At 45.5% G+C, this 18,277-nt stretch overlaps 2 protein-coding genes across 2 annotated transcripts; both read right to left on the reverse strand.

Moving 5' to 3' along the window:
- Positions 1–2,160: 2,160 nt before the first annotated feature.
- Positions 2,161–10,691, reverse strand: LOC148126614 (uncharacterized). Its single transcript, XM_087928486.1, is given in 4 exon segments — positions 2,161–3,364; positions 7,889–9,063; positions 9,065–9,367; positions 10,427–10,691. Coding segments are annotated over 3 exon segments (2,499 nt in total). The 5' UTR covers positions 9,278–9,367; positions 10,427–10,691; the 3' UTR covers positions 2,161–2,253.
- Positions 10,692–12,511: 1,820 nt separating this feature from the next.
- LOC113455014 (uncharacterized) lies at positions 12,512–16,855 on the reverse strand. Its single transcript, XM_087928293.1, has 2 exons — positions 16,593–16,855; positions 12,512–15,007 (listed from the first exon to the last, which is right to left on the reverse strand). Exon 2 carries the CDS (start codon positions 14,915–14,917, stop codon positions 13,514–13,516), a length of 1,404 nt encoding a protein of 467 aa, XP_087784419.1. The 5' UTR covers positions 14,918–15,007; positions 16,593–16,855; the 3' UTR covers positions 12,512–13,513.
- Between the last annotated feature and the right edge of the window lie 1,422 nt (positions 16,856–18,277).

Below are 18,277 nucleotides of genomic sequence, written 5' to 3' on the forward strand. Positions count from 1 at the left end.
TGGCTACTATAGTGTTAACAGGAAATGAAAAAGATCTTTCACCTCTGAGAGAGAGGCAATTAAGAGCGGATGAGTCATAAAGAAAGGGGGCAGCGACCACCCCTTCCATGATCAAAGAGGAGTTTGGGATGATAGCAGTTGAAAGCAGAACAGAAAAAGCTGTTTGTGTGGAGGGGGGAGCATTGTGCCAAGCGGCAAGTTGGGAAGATGTTAAAAGCAGAGATTGAGGAGCAGGATTTGCATTTCCACCACTTGCCAGGGCTTGGAGGACCTTAGGAAAACAAGAGAGGTCCTCTGGATCTATTTTTCCTTGAATCAAGGCTTCCTGAAAGGTATTACGAACAGGCAAGGAAGCAGGAAGATCATCGGAGTGGATAGGGTTAACATCAGAAACAAGAGGGTTGTAGGAAGGAGGGAGGGGAAGGAGGAGGGAGGGAGGATCAGGAGGTGGAGAAGTTTTTTCCGGAGAAGACAGGAGATTTTCTCCGAATGGAGGCGTGGGATTTTTAGAAGGTGGAGGAGGCTTTTTAGGAGGTGGAGGATAAAGAATATTAATAGCATTCATAAGAGCTCTCCAGGCGTGAAGGATTTCAGGAGGGGCTCGCGGAGGCTCCTGGATGTATTTTCCTATTTCTTCCCAAATAGATTGTCTTAGAGTGCCACCTTCTGGATAAGCGGGGCAATTTTTTTCAAGGAACACAAGAAATTTTATGATGGCTTTTTTTGATATAGGATACATAGTTGTGCCGCTAAGTTTCTGCGATTTGTTCGCCTTCCTGACTAAAAAATGAAGCTCTTCCACATGCTTGGACAGAGCCTTCGAAATTGGGGAGCCCATACCTGCGACGCGCTTTGCTGATTCTTCCAGTGCACAAGATGGGAGTCAGGGCAACACACTTCTTCCTGAAGTCATGCTGTGAGATTTTCCACGTTATAAGGATGCAGCCAGATACAACTTTGCTATGGGAGGATATCTTCTTTGCTGGAGATTCCTGAGGGAGGGACCCGTAACACGAATGGCGCCCCTGATTAAGGGAGGATATCTTCTCTGCTGAAGATTCCTGGGGGGAGGGACCCATAACACGAACGGCGTCCCTGAGCTGCAGCTGGCTCGTCCTGCTGGATCACGTCGGGGTCACCAGTTGTGGCTTTTCACTGCCTGCCTCCTGGCGACGACAGGGTCTGAACTCAGAGCCCTGGGCCTTCTCATGGTAAATAAATAAACACACAGCACCAGTGTTTACTCGGGATGAAAAGGCACTTTAATAATGGTGGGTACTCCTTTTATAGGCTACATGCATACGTCATAGCAGGACAAAGAAGCTTTCTACATAATTATGCTAATGCAAACCTATGCCATAGCTGATATCTTATGCTCCTACTTCTTAGCTCCTCCCAGTTACTCTTATCTCCATAACTTTCGTTTCTCCCACATTACTTTCATTTCTCCGCTTCTCCAGCTAGTACTTTTTCACACAGCACCTTATCACATGGCTACATTCCATTGTCCATCCATCACTTATCGTACCAGTCAGTAACAGTACATTGCAAGATTTAGCGTAACAGTACATTGCAACATACTGTATATGTTTGTTTGAACATATGAAAAAAAGCAAAAAAGAAATATTCAAAATATTCAATCCAAAAAAGAAATATTCCTCAGCCAGCAGATTCAATATCAACACTTTATCACTAAATAACCAATCGGGTGCATTTTCATTCCATCCCACACCCCGTTTTCTGCTCTCTAAATCCTCAGTTCTCCTTATTGATCAACAAAGGTCTGGTAAAAATTAACAAGAATACCTGGGTGCCTTGACTCTAACAACTTATGACCAATATTCATTCCCAGTTGTGGTTTTAAGTCAAAGACTTCCTGTACTCCGCAAAACATTATATCTACTCTTCATACACTCATAACTCTTTTGTGTCATCACTCTGGTAAATGACTAATGCGGCTTTGTGAGCAAAACAGCCTCACACAATCAACACAATATGCCCTTCGGCCTCATTGCACACTCTCTCATGGAATTTTAAGGTTGCTTGTCTAGGAAAAACATTTTCCCTACACCAAATTTATTTAGGATTTCCCTTCTGTCATTCTGTGTTGTTTCTGGTGAATTATAAGATGTGATGTTTAAAAAAAACATGTTTTCCACATTGTCCAGAACTAAACAGGTTTGACCCTTTTTGATGCATTTTTAACTTTGATTTGCAATGAAATGATCTGTCACACTCTACACACTTATAAGGCTACTCTCTTGTGTGAGTTCGGGTGTGCTTGCGAAGTGATAAAGATTGGGCAAAACATTTCCCACATTCCAGACATTTATATGGTTTCTCTCCAGTGTGGATTCGTCGATGTTTCAAAAGACAATCTTTCCGTGAAAAACATTTATCACAGGCTGAGCATTTGTGAGGTTTTTCTCCAGTGTGGATTCGCTGATGATTGTTAAGAGTATTTTTCCGAGAAAAACACTGACCGCACTCTGAGCATTTGTGAGGTTTCTCTCCTGTATGGATTCGGCTGTGACTTCTTAAGGAACCTGAATGAGCAAATGTTCTCCCACAGTCCAAACATTTGTAGTTTTTTTCTCCTGTGTGAATGTTCATATGACTTCTAAGGGCTGATGTGGTACGATAGAATTGTCCACATTCGTTGCATTGATGTGGCTTTTCCCCAGTGTGGGTTTTATGATGACGGCAAAGGCTTCCCTTGTCTCCAAAGCATTTTCCACATTCCTCGCATTTGTAGGGCTTCTCTCCTGTGTGGATCCTCTGATGGATTCCAAGGTGCTGTTTTTGGGAAAAGCATTTCCCACACTCTGCACATTTGTAGGGTTTCTCCCCTGTGTGGATTCTCTGATGAATCTGAAACTCTCCTGATGAAATAAAACTTTTTCCACACTCCCCACAGTTATAGGGTTTCTCCTCTTTGTGCCTCTTTTGGTGTGTTTGAAGTTCATAAGAAGAGATAAATCTTTTCTCACATTCTGGGCATTCATAGGGTCTCTCTCCAGTGTGGAGTTTCTGATGTCGCAGCAGGGATGATTTTGTGGGAAAACATTTCCCACATTCGAGGCACTTTTCGTTTTTTTTCTCACCTCTGTGCCTTTTATGATGACTCCGAAGAGATGAAATCTGAATGAAACATTTTCCACACTCAAAGCATTTGTAAGATTTTATTCCTGCATGAATCTTCTCATGGGTCCAAAGACTTGAGTTCTGAATAAAACCCCTCCCACATTCCCAACACTTGTAAGGTTTCTCCCCTGTGTGGATCCTCTCATGGTTTCTGAGAGTGCCTTTTCGTCGGAAAAATGTCCCACATTCCAGACACTCATAAGGTTTCTCTCCAGTGTGGATTTTCTGATGTGTAAGAAGACATGACTTTTGATCAAAACATAAATCACATTCTACACATTTATGGGGTTTTAGTCTGGGGGGGCTTCCGAGATCTTTGGAGTTTTTTCCAGGGAAGGATTTCTCACTCTCAAGATCTTTACTGGATCCACTTCCCACATGGACCTTCCTGTGGGTCAAAAGGAGGGACTTGCGAGTAAAGGATTTTTCACACTCTGAGCATCCGTGAGGTTTTTTGTGGTTTTTCAGAGTGCTGCTTGTGTGTGACGGGGGATCCAAGAGTTTTCTGCGTTCCATGCTTTATGGCGGCTGCTGTCTTGAGCGGATTTTCTATTGTCTGTTGATAGTTGAGTTGCAGGAAAATCTTTGGTGACAGTTGCTTTCCTGCTGGTGGAAGAGAAGAGAAGAGAGGACGGTATTTCCTTGTGAGATTCATAGAGTTACAAAATCTTAGCTTTGAAAGGGCTGCCTTGGGTAGGCCTTTCAAAAGATATTTACAATTATGGAAGGCAGCCTTCTGGCCATCAGCTTTTTCTGATATCTGATAACAAGACCAGCCTTAAAACTGCCACAAAACTTGTCCTTTGTAAAACATCCAACAACAAGGTCACAATCTCTTCAAGGAAAACAAGAAAAATGTCGATTTGTAGAGATTCTGCCCAACTTTTCAAGAAAAAGCAAACTAAGCACTAGCCTAAGAACAAAGATTATCCAATCCTCTCTTTTTTGGATTAAGAAGAAAGAAAAAGGATCTGACATCATAACAGGGTTCCAATATTTAAGGGGCTGCCACAAGGAAGAGGCGGTTATTCCCCAAAGCACCTGAAGGCGGGACAAGAAGCCATGGATGGAAATTAGGAGAAATTTCCTGAAAGTGAGAACAATTAAGCAGAGGGACTGGTTGCCTCCAGAAGATCAGGACCTGCATCACTGGAGGTTTGAAGGAGAGATTGGAGAAGGGCTGGTCTGAAATGTTATGGGTTTTCTTGCCTGAGCAGGGAATTGGGCTAGAAAACCTCCCGACTCTATTATTCTATTATCCCTTTTTGGGTTGGGAGAACATGAGCTCAGTTGGGTCATAAAGAACCTGTGACCACCAGGCCTTCAGACCCTCCTGGAAGTCGCCCTGCGGAGCCTCTGAAAAGCCCCCAATTGGTTTAATTCCCTTTTGGGAGGCAGCAAAGCCATGAGGTTTCCTGGCCCTGGGTGAACCAGAGCAGAAGCATTTAAACAAACATTTACAATTATGTCAGCATTTAACAATTAATGGAAATAATTCCGAATTTTTGATACTCAATTCAGTGGCTCAATTCGACCCACTAAACTTTATCTTTCCAGAAAAAACACCGCCGCCCCCCCCCCCTCAATTAAAACGAGTTCAGTCTGTGACAACATCACACATATTACAATCTCGGGAAAAGTTTTCACGCTACATTTCACTCACTTTTCAAACTGCACGTGGGGGAAACGGATGTTGAGAGGTTTCCTCTTCCAACGGACCGCAGAGAGACCTTCTGAAAGCAACCTCGCCCAAAGCTCCTCCCCGGATCCACCCGGAGCCCCTCCGGGGAGCCTTGGCCGGGCGAGGAGGGGGCAGATCCAGCCCGGGGAGGGAGCCCCCTCGGCCCCCCGCTGGAGGGAAAGGAGGGAGGGATCCGCTCCCTGCAGGCGACGCCAGAGCCGGATCTCCGCGTGGAAAAGCCGGCAAGCCCAAGAGCGGGATCCAGGAGCCTCTCCCGAGGGATCCAGCGCGGATCCTCCAAGGAAGAAGCGGGACACGCGGAGGGAAGGGGAGATCCAGGGAGTGGGAGGGGAGAGGCGGGGGGGGGCTTTTACTCTCTGGCTCCTCCTCCGCCACCAAGCTCCGCCCTTGGACCGACTCCTCGGACCCCTCCTTCCCTTTTCTCCTCTGATCTCCCCTCCCCAACCAGGACCCCGGGCTCCGAAACCTCCTCCGATGGGCGTCGGTGTCGAGGGTTCCTCTGCCCATGGCAAGAGTGTCCCTCTCTGCTCGGGGGAAGTGGGCGCTGCCTCTCCCGCTCCAGTGTGCGTGTGTGTGACTGTGTGTGTGTGTGTGTGCTTGTATGAAGCCAGACCCAGAGAAGCCCTTTTTAAGGTTTTTCTCTTCAGGAACTCCGTTTAAACCGGCAGATCTTTACTTTGGGGGGGGGGGGGGTACCTTTCCGTTTTTGGAGTTCCTTCCTAACTGGATAACAAGTATTTATTTTCACTCCCAGGATCTTTTACTTCAGGTATCATCATCATCAGGTCTTGCTCTGATCATCTCTTAATAGCCTCTGGTCCAGGGGTTGCATCGTTGGCCCTCCATTGTGAAGACTATAATTGGGTGGGGGTCTCTGAGCATGTGGGGGGAGGGTCTTCTCCCTTTCCTTTCTTTGGGAATCACTAGAAACCCTCAGACAGGAAAGAAGAGAATTTGGGGGAGCAGCTCAGATCTCCTGCTTGTTCCCATAGAGGCAACACATCACAACAGGGAAGCAAAGCCCGAAAATATTGCCAAGCCCCTGCGAAATAGAAATTGTTTCATTTTTTTCCTTATTTATATCCACCTTTGTTATTTTTACCAGTAAGTCCAAGGCAGTGAACATATCCCACCCATCTTCCTCCCCATCTTGGGAGGGACCCGAAAATGGCTCTCCAGTGACTGTCCTCCATCCGACCTGACTGAGCTGGAGGGGGTTTGCAAGGGAGAAGGGCAGAAAATCCCCCACCCACCCACCCAATCCAGGTGTGCAAAGCTCCCCTCTTCATCCTTAGAGAGACTTGGAGGCTGAAATAGCTGCCACAGGGGCTTCAACAGAGTAACCGAGGGAAGGGTCTCCTCAATGCTTTTGCCAATGTCTTATTTCAGCTTTTTATCTTTTTTAAATACATTGGCAGGCATTTCTAAAATTGTTTTCATGTCTCATTATGGGGCACTGAGTGTAGATGAATGGGCGAAAAATGAATCTCAACAACTAGAATCAGGCTGCAGCATAATAAAATGGACAAAAGTGAAGGAGGCTGAGATGCGCTTTCTGTCCTAAGGGAGATGCGAGTCCTATTGATCGCGAGCGTGTCACATTTAGGGGGCCGCCTCTGAGCTGCCCTTAAGAGCATCCAAATCACCAAGACATTTTTCCTGAAGTGAATCCCAAAGTCGGAAGAATCCAGCGAGGGAGGATGCAGCCAAAAGAATCAAGATGGCAGCTTTTCCACAAGGCATCGCATACAAGAGCTAAAAAACAGCAGGACCTTTGACTGCAGAACATGGCGCCATCCGACGGCCATCTTGACTCCAGTCCACGCTCGAAAAACACTCTTCTTGGTTACTTTGAATAATACTTTTATTGAGGATTATATTCGCAACTACTGTACGTACAGTATGTCTGTGAATATACTGTTGTGGCTTTTCACTGCCTGCCTTCTTTCGACGACAGGGTCTGAACTCAGAGCCCTGGGCCTTCTCATGGTAAATAAACACACGGCACCAGTGTTTACTCGGGATGAAAAGGCACTTTAATAATGGTGGGTACTCCTTTTATAGGCTACATGCATACGTCATAGCAGGACAAAGAAGCTTTCTACATAATTATGCTAATGCAAACCTATGCCATAGCTGATATCTTATGCTCCTACTTCTTAGCTCCTCCCAGTTACTCTTATCTCCATAACTTTCCTTTCTCCCATATTACTCTCATTTCTCCGCTTCTCCAGCTAGTACTTTTTCACACAGCACCTTATCACATGGCTACATTCCATTGTCCATCCATCACTTATCGTACCAGTCAGTAACAGTACATTGCAACATTTAGCGTAACAGTACATTGCAACATACTGTATATGTTTGTTTGAACATATGAAAAAAAGCAAAAAAGAAATATTCAAAATATTCAATCCAAAAAAGAAATATTCCTCAGCCAGCAGATTCAACATCAACACTTTATCACTAAATAACCAATCAGGTGCATTTTCATTCCATCCCACACCCCGTTTTCTGCTCTCTAAATCCTCAGTTCTCCTTATTGATCAACAAAGGTCTGGTAAAAATTAACAAGAATACCTGGGTGCCTTGACTCTAACAACTTATGACCAATATTCATTCCCAGTTGTGGTTTTAAGTCAAAGACTTCCTGTACTCTGCAAAACATTATATCTACTCTTCATACACTCATAACTCTTTTGTGTCATCACTCTGGTAAATGACTAATGCGGCTTTGTGAGCAAAACAGCCTCACACAATCAACACAATATGCCCTTCGGCCTCATTGCACACTCTCTCATGGAATTTTAAGGTTGCTTGTCTAGGAAAAACATTTTCCCTACACCAAATTTATTTAGGATTTCCCTTCTGTCATTGTGTGATGTTTCTGGTGAATTATAAGATGTCATGTTTACAAAAACACGTTTTCCACATTGTCCAGAACTAAACAGGTTTGACCCTTTTTGATGCATTTTTAACTTTGATTTGCAATGAAATGATCTGTCACACTCTACACACTTATAAGGCTACTCTCTTGTGTGAGTTCGGGTGTGCTTGCGAAGTGATGACAATTGGGCAAAACATTTCCCACATTCCAGACATTTATATGGTTTCTCTCCAGTGTGGATTCGCTGATGCATCACAAGAGAATCTTTCCGAGAAAAACACTGACCACACGCTGAGCATTTGTGAGGTTTTTCTCCAGTGTGGATTCGCTGATGCTTGTTAAGAGTATCTTTCCGAGAAAAACACTGACCGCACTCTGAGCATTTGTGAGGTTTCTCTCCTGTATGGATTCGGCTGTGACTTCTAAAGGAACCTGAATGAGCAAATGTTCTCCCACAGTCCAAACATTTGTAGTTTTTTTCTCCTGTGTGAATTTTCATATGACTTCTAAGGGCTGATGTGGTACGATAGAATTGTCCACATTCGTTGCATTGATGTGGCTTTTCCCCAGTGTGGGTTTTATGATGACGGCAAAGGACTCCCTTTTGTCTAAAACATTTTCCACATTCCTCGCATTTGTAGGGCTTCTCTCCTGTGTGGAGCCTCTGATGGATTCCAAGGTGCTGTTTTTGGGAAAAGCATTTCCCACACTCCTCACATTTGTAGGGTTTCTCCCCCGTGTGGATTCTCTGATGAATCTGAAACCCTCCTGATGAAATAAAACTTTTTCCACACTCCCCACAGTTATAGGGTTTCTCCTCTTTGTGCCTCTTTTGGTGTGTTTGAAGTTCATAAGAATAGATAAATCTTTTCTCACATTCTGGGCATTCATAGGGTCTCTCTCCAGTGTGGAGTTTCTGATGTCGCAGCAGGGATGATTTTGTGGGAAAACATTTCCCACATTCGAGGCACTTTTCGTTTTTCTCCCCTCTGTGCCTTTTCTGATGACTCCGAAGAGATGAACTCTGGATGAAACATTTTCCACACTCAAAGCATTTGTAAGATTTTATTCCTGCATGTGTCTTCTCATGGCTCCAAAGACTTGAGTTCTGAATAAAACCCCTCCCACATTCCCAACACTTGTAAGGTTTCTCCCCTGTGTGGATCCTCTCATGGTTTCTGAGAGTGCCTTTTTGTCGGAAAAATGTCCCACATTCCAGACACTGATAAGGTTTCTCTCCAGTGTGGATTTTCTGATGTGTAAGAAGACATGACTTTTGATCAAAACATAAATCACATTCTACACATTTATGGGGTTTTAGTCTGGGGGGGGCTTCCGAGATCTTTGGAGTTTTTTCCAGGGAAGGATTTCTCACTCTCAAGATCTTTACTGGATCCACTTCCCACATGGACCTTCCTGTGGGTCAAAAGGAGGGACTTGCGAGTAAAGGATTTTTCACACTCTGAGCATCCATGAGGTTTTTTGTGGTTTTTCAGAGTGCTGCTTGTGTGTGACGGGGGATCCAAGAGTTTTCTGCGTTCCATGCTTTATGGCGGCTGCTGTCTTGAGCGGATTTTCTATTGTCTGTTGATAGTTGAGTTGCAGGAAAATCTTTGGTGACAGTTGCTTTCCTGCTGGTGGAAGAGAAGAGAAGAGAGAACGGTATTTCCTTGTGAGATTCATAGAGTTACAAAATCTTAGCTTTGAAAGGGCTGCCTTGGGTAGGCCTTTCAAAAGATATTTACAATTATGGAAGGCAGCCTTCTGGCCATCAGCTTTTTCTGATATCTGATAACAAGACCAGCCTTAAAACTGCCACAAAACTTGTCCTTTGTAAAACATCCAACAACAGCTGCCACATCACTATCTCTTCAAGGAAGACAAGAAAAATGTCGATTTGTAGAGATTCTGCCCAACTTTTCAAGAAAACGCAAACTAAGCACTAGCCTAAGAACAAAGATTATCCAATCCTCTCTTTTTTGGATTAAGAAGAAAGAAAAAGGATCTGACATCATAACAGGGTTCCAATATTTAAGGGGCTGCCACAAGGAAGAGGCGGTTATTCTCCAAAGCACCTGAAGGAGGGACAAGAAGCCATGGATGGAAATTAGGAGAAATTTCCTGAAAGTGAGAACAATTAAGCAGAGGGACTGGTTGCCTCCAGAAGATTAGGACCTGCATCACTGGAGGTTTGAAGGAGAGATTGGAGAAGGGCTGGTCTGAAATGTTATGGGTTTTCTTGCCTGAGCAGGGAATTGGGCTAGAAAACCTCCCGACTCTATTATTCTATTATCCCTTTTTGGGTTGGGAGAACGTCAGCTCAGTTGGGTCATAAAGAACCTGTGACCACCAGGCCTTCAGACCCTCCCGGAAGTCGCCCTGCGGAGCCTCTGAAAAGCCCCCAAGCGGTTTAATTCCCTTTTGGGAGGCAGCAAAGCCATGAGGTTTCCTGGCCCTGGGTGAACCAGAGCAGAAGCATTTTAACAAACATTTACAATTATGTAAGCATTTAACAATTCATGGAAATAAATCTGAATTTTTGATATTCAACTCAATGGCTCAATTCGACCCTCTAAACCTTTTCTTTCCCCAAAAACACCGCCCCCCCCCCCCCAATTAAAACGAGTTCAGTCTGTGACAACATCACACATATTACAATCTCGGGAAAAGTTTTCACGCTACATTTCACTCACTTTTCAAACTGCACGTGGGGGAAACGGATGTTGAGAGGTTTCCTCTTCCAACGGACCGCAGAGAGACCTTCTGAAAGCAACCTCGCCCAAAGCTCCTCCCCGGATCCACCCGGAGCCCCTCCGGGGAGCCTTGGCCGGGCGAGGAGGGGGCAGATCCAGCCCGGGGAGGGAGCCCCCTCGGCCCCCCGCTGGAGGGAAGGGAGGGAGGGATCCGCTCCCTGCAGGCGACGCCAGAGCCGGATCTCCCCGAGGAAAAGCCGGCAAGCCCAAGCGGGATCCAGGAGCCTCTCCCGAGGGATCCAGCGCGGATCCTCCAAGGAAGAAGCGGGAGCCGCGGAGGGAAGGGGAGATCCAGGGAGTGGGAGGGGAGAGGCGGGGGCGGGGCTTCTACTCTCTGGCTCCTCCTCCGCCAGGAAGCTCCGCCCTTGGACCGACTCCTCGGCCCCCTCCTTCCCTTTTCTCCTCTGATCTCCCCTCCCCAACCAGGACCCCGGGCTCCGAAACCTCCTCCGATGGGCGTCGGTGTCGAGGGTTCCTCTGCCCATGGCAAGAGTGTCCCTCTCTGCTCGGGGGAAGTGGGCGCTGCCTCTCCCGCTCCAGTGTGCGTGTGTGTGACTTTGTGTGTGTGTGTGCTTGTATGAAGCCAGACCCAGAGAAGCCCTTTTTAAGGTTTTTCTCTTCAGGAACTCCGTTTAAACCGGCAGATCTTTACTTTGGGGGGGGGGGGGGGGTACCTTTCCGTTTTTGGAGTTCCTTCCTAACTGGATAACAAGTATTTATTTTCACTCCCAGGATCTTTTACTTCAGGTATCATCATCAGCAGGTCTTGCTCTGATCATCTCTTAATAGCCTCTGGTCCAGGGGTTGCATCGTTGGCCCTCCATTGTGAAGACTAAAATTGGGTGGGGGTCTCTGAGCATGTGGGGGGAGGGTCTTCTCCCTTTCCTTTCTTTGGGAATCACTAGAAACCCCCAGACAGGAAAGAAGAGAATTTGGGGGAGCAGTTCACATCTCCTGCTTGTTCCCATAGAGGCAACACATCACGACAGGGAAGCAAAGCCCGAAAATATTGCCAAGCCCCTGCGAAATGGAACTGGTTTCACTTTTCTCCTTATTTATATCCACCTTTGTTATTTTTACCAGTAAGTCCAAGGCAGTGAACATATCCCACCCATCTTCCTCCCCATCTTGGGAGGGACCCGAAAATGGCTCTCCAGGGACTCCCCTCCATCCGACCTGACTGAGCTGGAGGGGGTTTGCAAGGGAGAAGGGCAGAAAATCCCCCACCCACCCACCCAATCCAGGTGTGCAAAGCTCCCCTCTTCATCCTCAGAGAGTCTTGGAGGGTGAAATAGCTGCCACAGGGACTTCAACAGAGTAACCGAGGGAAGGGTCTCCTCAATGCTTTTGCCAATGTCTTATTTCAGCTTTTTATCTTTTTTAAATACATTGGCAGGCAAATTTCTAAAATTGTTTTGATTTCTCATTATGGGGCACTGAGTGTAGATGAATGGGCGAAAAATGAATCTCAACAAGTAGAACCAGGCTGCAGCATAATAAAATGGACAAAAGTGAAGGAGGCTGAGATGCGCTTTATGTCCTAAGGGAGATGCGAGTCCTATTGATCGCGAGCGTGTCACATTTAGGGGGCCGCCTCTGAGCTGCCCTTAAGAGCAGAAGTTCATCCAAATCACCAAGACATTTTTCCTGAAGTGAATCCCAAAGTCGGAAGAATCCAGCGAGGGAGGATGCAGCCAAAAGAATCAAGATGGCAGCTTTTCCACAAGGCATCACATACAAGAGCTAAAAAACAGCAGGACCTGTGACTGCAGAGCATGGCGCCATCTGACGGCCATCTTGACTCCAGTCCACGCTCGAAAAACACTCTTCTTGGTTACTTTGAATAATACTTTTATTGAGTATTATATTCGCAGATCAAACAAAGAAACTCAATACAACTACTGTATGTACAGTATGTCTGTGAATATACTGTTGTGGCTTTTCACTGCCTGCCTTCTTTCGACGACAGGGTCTGAACTCAGAGCCCTGGGCCTTCTCATGGTAAATAAACACACGGCACCAGTGTTTACTCGGGATGAAAAGGCACTTTAATAATGGTGGGTACTCCTTTTATAGGCTACATGCATACGTCATAGCAGGACAAAGAAGCTTTCTACATAATTATGCTAATGCAAACCTATGCCATAGCTGATATCTTATGCTCCTACTTCTTAGCTCCTCCCAGTTACTCTTATCTCCATAACTTTCCTTTCTCCCATATTACTCTCATTTCTCCGCTTCTCCAGCTAGTACTTTTTCACACAGCACCTTATCACATGGCTACATTCCATTGTCCATCCATCACTTATCGTACCAGTCAGTAACAGTACATTGCAACATTTAGCGTAACAGTACATTGCAACATACTGTATATGTTTGTTTGAACATATGAAAAAAAGCACACACAAAAAAATCCCTCCACAAAAGAAATATTCCTCAGCCAGCATATTCAACATCAACACTTTATCACTACATAACCAATCGGGTGCATTTTCATTCCATCCCACACCCTGTTTTCTGTTCTCTAAATCCTCAGTTCTCCTTATTGATCAACAAAGTTTTGGTAAAAATTAACAAGAATACCTGGGTGCCTTGACTCTAACAACTTATGACCAATATTCATTCCCAGTTGTGGTTTTAAGTCAAAGACTTCCTGTACTCTGCAAAACATTATATCTACTCTTCATACACTCATAACTCTTTTGTGTCATCACTCTGGTAAATGACTAATGCGGCTTTGTGAGCAAAACAGCCTCACACAATCAGCACATATGCCCTTCAGCCTGATTGCACACTCTCTCATGGAATTTTAAGGTTGCTTGTCTAGGAAAACATTTTCCCTACACCAAATTTATTTAGGATTTCCCTTCTGTCATTGTGTGATGTTTCTGGTGAATTATAAGATGTCATGTTTACAAAAACACGTTTTCCACATTGTCCAGAACTAAACAGGTTTGACCCTTTTTGATGCATTTTTAACTTTGATTTGCAATGAAATGATCTGTCACACACTACACACTTATAAGGCTACTCTCTTGTGTGAGTTCGGGTGTGCTTGCGAAGTGATGACAATTGGGCAAAACATTTCCCACATTCCAGACATTTATATGGTTTCTCTCCAGTGTGGATTCGTCGATGATTCAAAAGACAAACTTTCCGTGAAAAACATTTACCACACGCTGAGCATTTGTGAGGTTTTTCTCCAGTGTGGATTCGCTGATGCATCACAAGAGAATCTTTCCGAGCAAAACACTGACCGCACTCTGAGCATTTGTGAGGTTTCTCTCCTGTATGGATTCGGCTGTGACTTCTAAGGGAAGATGAATGGGCAAATGTTCTCCCACAGTCCAAACATTTGTAGTTTTTTTCTCCTGTGTGAATTTTCATATGACTTCTAAGGGCTGATGTGGTACGATAGAATTGTCCACATTCGTTGCATTGATGTGGCTTTTCCCCAGTGTGGGTTTTATGATGACTGCAAAGGCCTCCCTTTCGTCCAAAACATTTTCCACATTCCTCGCATTTGTAGGGCTTCTCTCCTGTGTGGAGCCTCTGATGGATTCCAAGGTGTTGTTTTTGGGAAAAGCATTTCCCACACTCCTCACATTTGTAGGGCTTCTCCCCCGTGTGGATTCTCTGATGAATCTGAAACTCTCTTCGCCAAATAAAACTTTTTCCACACTCCCCACAGTTATAGGGTTTCTCCTCTTTGTGCCTCTTTTGGTGTGTTTGAAGTTCATAAGAAGAGATAAATCTTTTCTCACACTCTGGGCATTCATAGGGTCTCTCTCCAGTGTGGAGTTTCTGATGTCGCAGCAGGGATGATTTTGTGGGAAAACATTTCCCACATTCGAGGCACTTTTCGTTTTTCTCCCCTCTGTGCCTTTTCTGATGACTCCGAAGAGATGAACTCTGCGTGAAACATTTTCCACACTCAAAGCATTTGTAAGATTTTATTCCTGCATGAATCTTCTCATGGATCCAAAGATTTGAGTTCTGAATAAAAGCCCTCCCACATTCCCAACACTTGTAAGGTTTCTCCCCTGTGTGGATCCTCTCATGGTTTCTGAGAGTGCCTTTTTGTCGGAAAAATGTCCCACATTCCAGACATTCATAAGGTTTCTCTCCAGTGTGGATTTTCTGATGTGTACGAAGGTGTGACTTTTGATCAAAACATAAATCACATTCTACACATTTATGGGGTTTTAGTCTGGGGGGGCTTCCGAGATCTTTGGAGTTTTTTCCAGGGAAGGATTTCTCACTCTCAAGATCTTTACTGGATCCACTTCCCACATGGACCTTCCTGTGGGTCAAAAGGAGGGACTTGCGAGTAAAGGATTTTTCACACTCTGAGCATCCGTGAGGTTTTTTGTGGTTTTTCAGAGTGCTGCTTGTGTGTGACGGGGGATCCAAGAGTTTTCTGCGTTCCATGCTTTATGGCGGCTGCTGTCTTGAGCGGATTTTCTATTGTCTGTTGATAGTTGTGTTGCAGGAAGATCTTTGGTGACAGTTGCTTTCCTGCTGGTGGAAGAGAAAAGAAGAGAGAACGGTATTTCCTTGTGAGATTCATAGAGTTACAAAATCTTAGCTTTGAAAGGGCTGCCTTGGGTAGGCCTTTCAAAAGATATTTACAATTATGGAAGGCAGCCTTCTGGCCATCAGCTTTTTCTGATATCTGATAACAAGACCAGCCTTAAAACTGCCACAAAACTTGTCCTTTGTAAAACATACAAGGTGCTGCCACATCACAATCTCTTCAAGGAAAAGAAGAAAAATGTTGATTTTTAGAGATTTTGCCCAACTTTTCAAGAAAAAGCAAACTAAACACTAGCCTAAGAACAAAGCTTATCCAATCCTCTCTTTTTCGGATTAAGAAGAAAAAGGATCTGTCTTAATCATAGGGCTCCCTTATTTAAGGGGCTGCCACAAGCAGCTTTGAAGGTAGGGCAAGAAGCCATGGATGGATGGAAATTAGGAGAAACCTTCTAATTAGGAGAAATTTCCTGAAAGGGAGAAAAATTAAACAGAGGAACAAGTTGCTTCCAGAATATCAAACTGGAGGTTTGAAGAAGAGATTGGAGAAGGGCTGATCTGAAATATTATGGGTTTTCTTGCCTGAGCAGGGAATTGGGCTAGAAAACCTCCCGACTCTATTATTCTATTATCCCTTTTTGGGTTGGGAGAACATGAGCTCAGTTGGGTCATAAAGAACCTGTGACCACCAGGCCTTCAGACCCTCCCGGAAGTCGCCCTGCGGAGCCTCTGAAAAGCCCCCAATTGGTTTAATTCCCTTTTGGGAGGCAGCAAAAGCCATGAGGTTTCCTGCCTGTGGGTGAACTGGAAGTGTGTGGGATAAGCATTTAAAAAAGTGATTGTATTATTCCTTCTAATCATTTATAATCAGTCATGGAGAATAATGTATTTATTTAACAATTTATTGAAGTTAGTTAATTTATTATTTGTTCTATCTATCAGCCCATTTGTTAGGAGTGGGACTCCAGCAGAGTCACAGAGGGAATTCTGAATTTTTGACACTTAAATCAGTTGCTCAATTCAACCAACTAAACCTTTTCTTTCCCTAACAACCCCTTCCCGATGGATTAAAACTGAGTTCGGGATGTGATAATATCACATGGGACCCTCGGCAAATGTTTTAAAGGTGCACTTCACTGTTTGTTTTTTTTTCAAATTGCCCTTGAGGGAAATGGATGTTCAGAGGTTTCCTCTTCAAACGGACCCCAGAATGACCTTCTGAAGCAACTTTCCCCAAAAAGCTCCTTCCCCGATCCATCCGGGGAGCCTTGGGGGGGGGGAGGGGCAGATCCAGCCCAGGGAGGGACACCCCTCCCCCCCATTTGTACCGTTCATGGGGGGAAGGGAGGCTCCTATGGGCTAAGCCTGAACTCAATGCAGTTCATTTTCATCTTTCCTTCCCCCCCCCGCCTCCCCCTTGCAAGGAGGTCAGTCTGCGTTAAGAGCACATTGCAAAACCCCAATACACGGTTTCAAGCTCCGTTTACGCCGTTTTTGCAACTGCACGTGAGGGGCAGGCAAGCTCGGAGAACTCGTGCTCGACGGACCAGAGAGAGACCTGAAAGAAACTTACCCCAAACTACCTTTCCGGATCCACCCGGGCGAGGAGGGGCCAGATCCAGCCCGGGGACGGAGCCCCCTTGGTCCCCCGCTGGAGGGACGGTGGAGGGAGGGGAATCCGCTCCCTGGAGGAAACGCCAGAGATGGATCTCCCCGAAGGAAACCCGGGAAGGCGAAGAGCGGGATCCGCTGCAGCTCCCTTCCTCCGGGCGGGGAGAGGATCTCCTGGCAGGAGGCCGGAAAGAGAGCAGCCCCACCTGCTCCGAGCGGGATCCAGCGCCGGGATCCTCCAAGGCAGAAGCGGAGGGATCCAGAGGGTGGGAGAGGAAAGGCGTGGGCGGGGCTTCTGCTCGCCTCTCGGGCTCCACCCCCTTCCTGAAGCCCCGCCCCCTCCGAGGCCAAGGCCACGTGGTCCGAAACCACCTCTGATCCGCCGAGGGAGGGTTCCTCTGACCATGGGAAGAGCGTCTCTCCCGGCACGGGCTGTCCCTAGTGCTCGTGTCTTGTGTGTTTTTTTTAAAGGTTTCTCTCTTTAGGAACTCCGTTCAAAGTGCCAGTAACCACCAGATCTTTCCTTTTTTGGGGGGTCCCTAACTGGATAATAAGTATTTATTTTCACGCCCAGAAACTTTTACTTCCGGTCTTACCCTGGTCATCTCTTAATAGCCCGCTGGTGCAGGGGGTTACAGGATGACCCTCCATTGTGAGGATTAAAATTGGATGGGGGGGTCTCCGAGCATGGAGGGGAGGGGTCTCCTCACATGTCTTTGTTTGGGAATCACTAGAAACCCCCGAGACAGGAAAGTAGATGGTGTGGATTCCCTGATGCTTCCAAAGAGCAAGTTTATGAGAGGTAGAAAAAAAGTATTTCCTTTTCAGAAATGTAGAGACTCACAAAATCCCCAATAAAGGATCCACAATAACTTTATATTTTTCCTCCCAGGAGCTTCTAATTCAAATAGCTTCATGGCTGACAGTGATCTGCAAGAGCCCCTGGTCCAGAGGTTACACGATGGCCCGTTTGACCTTTCGCCATTTCATGGAGGACGGAGGAGAAAGGCAACGAAGAAGGAATAAAAGTATGTGTGTGTGTGTGTGAAAACAAGAAACAGACAATGTGCGGGAGAAAAGCCCTCCAAGAAAAAGAAATTTCCCCTTTTCATCCTCAGCAACCAGATTCAAGATCAACGCTTTTATCTCTAAATAAAACGATCAGGTGCATCTCCGATCCACCCTCACCCCATTTTTCTCCTCTCTTAATCTTCAGTGCTCCTCGTTGATCAACAAAGGTCTGTTAGAAATTAAATGGGTGCCTTGACTTACGACTGAACGACTTATAACCTGAAATCCATTCTCACTTGTGGTCATAAGTCAAGGACTTCCTGTACTCTGCAAAACATTATATCTACTCCTTACACACTCATCACTCTTTTGTGTCATCACTCTCGTAAGTGACTAATGCGGCTTTGTGAGCAAAACAGTCTCACGCAACCAACACTTCTGCTCTTCTGCCTCTTTGTGTTCTCTCTGATGGGATTTAAGGTTGCTTGACTAGGAAAAACATTTTCCCCACGTCAAATGTTTGTAGAATTTCCCTTCTGTCACTGTGTGAAGTTCCTGGTAAATGTTAACGTGAATGTTGAAAAAAAAGGGATCTTGACAAAGAATATTCTATCAAGACAAAAGGAAGAACTGGCA

Source organism: Pseudonaja textilis, chromosome 2 (assembly GCF_049901715.1).
Source record: "Pseudonaja textilis isolate UNSWEBS1 chromosome 2, rPseTex1.2, whole genome shotgun sequence".
Lineage (NCBI taxonomy): Eukaryota > Metazoa > Chordata > Lepidosauria > Squamata > Elapidae > Pseudonaja > Pseudonaja textilis.

Bases quoted from the DNA above. Each gene is read 5' to 3' on its own strand.
- LOC113455014 (XM_087928293.1), bottom strand. From the start codon at position 14,917: ATGGAACGCAGAAAACTCTTGGATCCCCCGTCACACACAAGCAGCACT.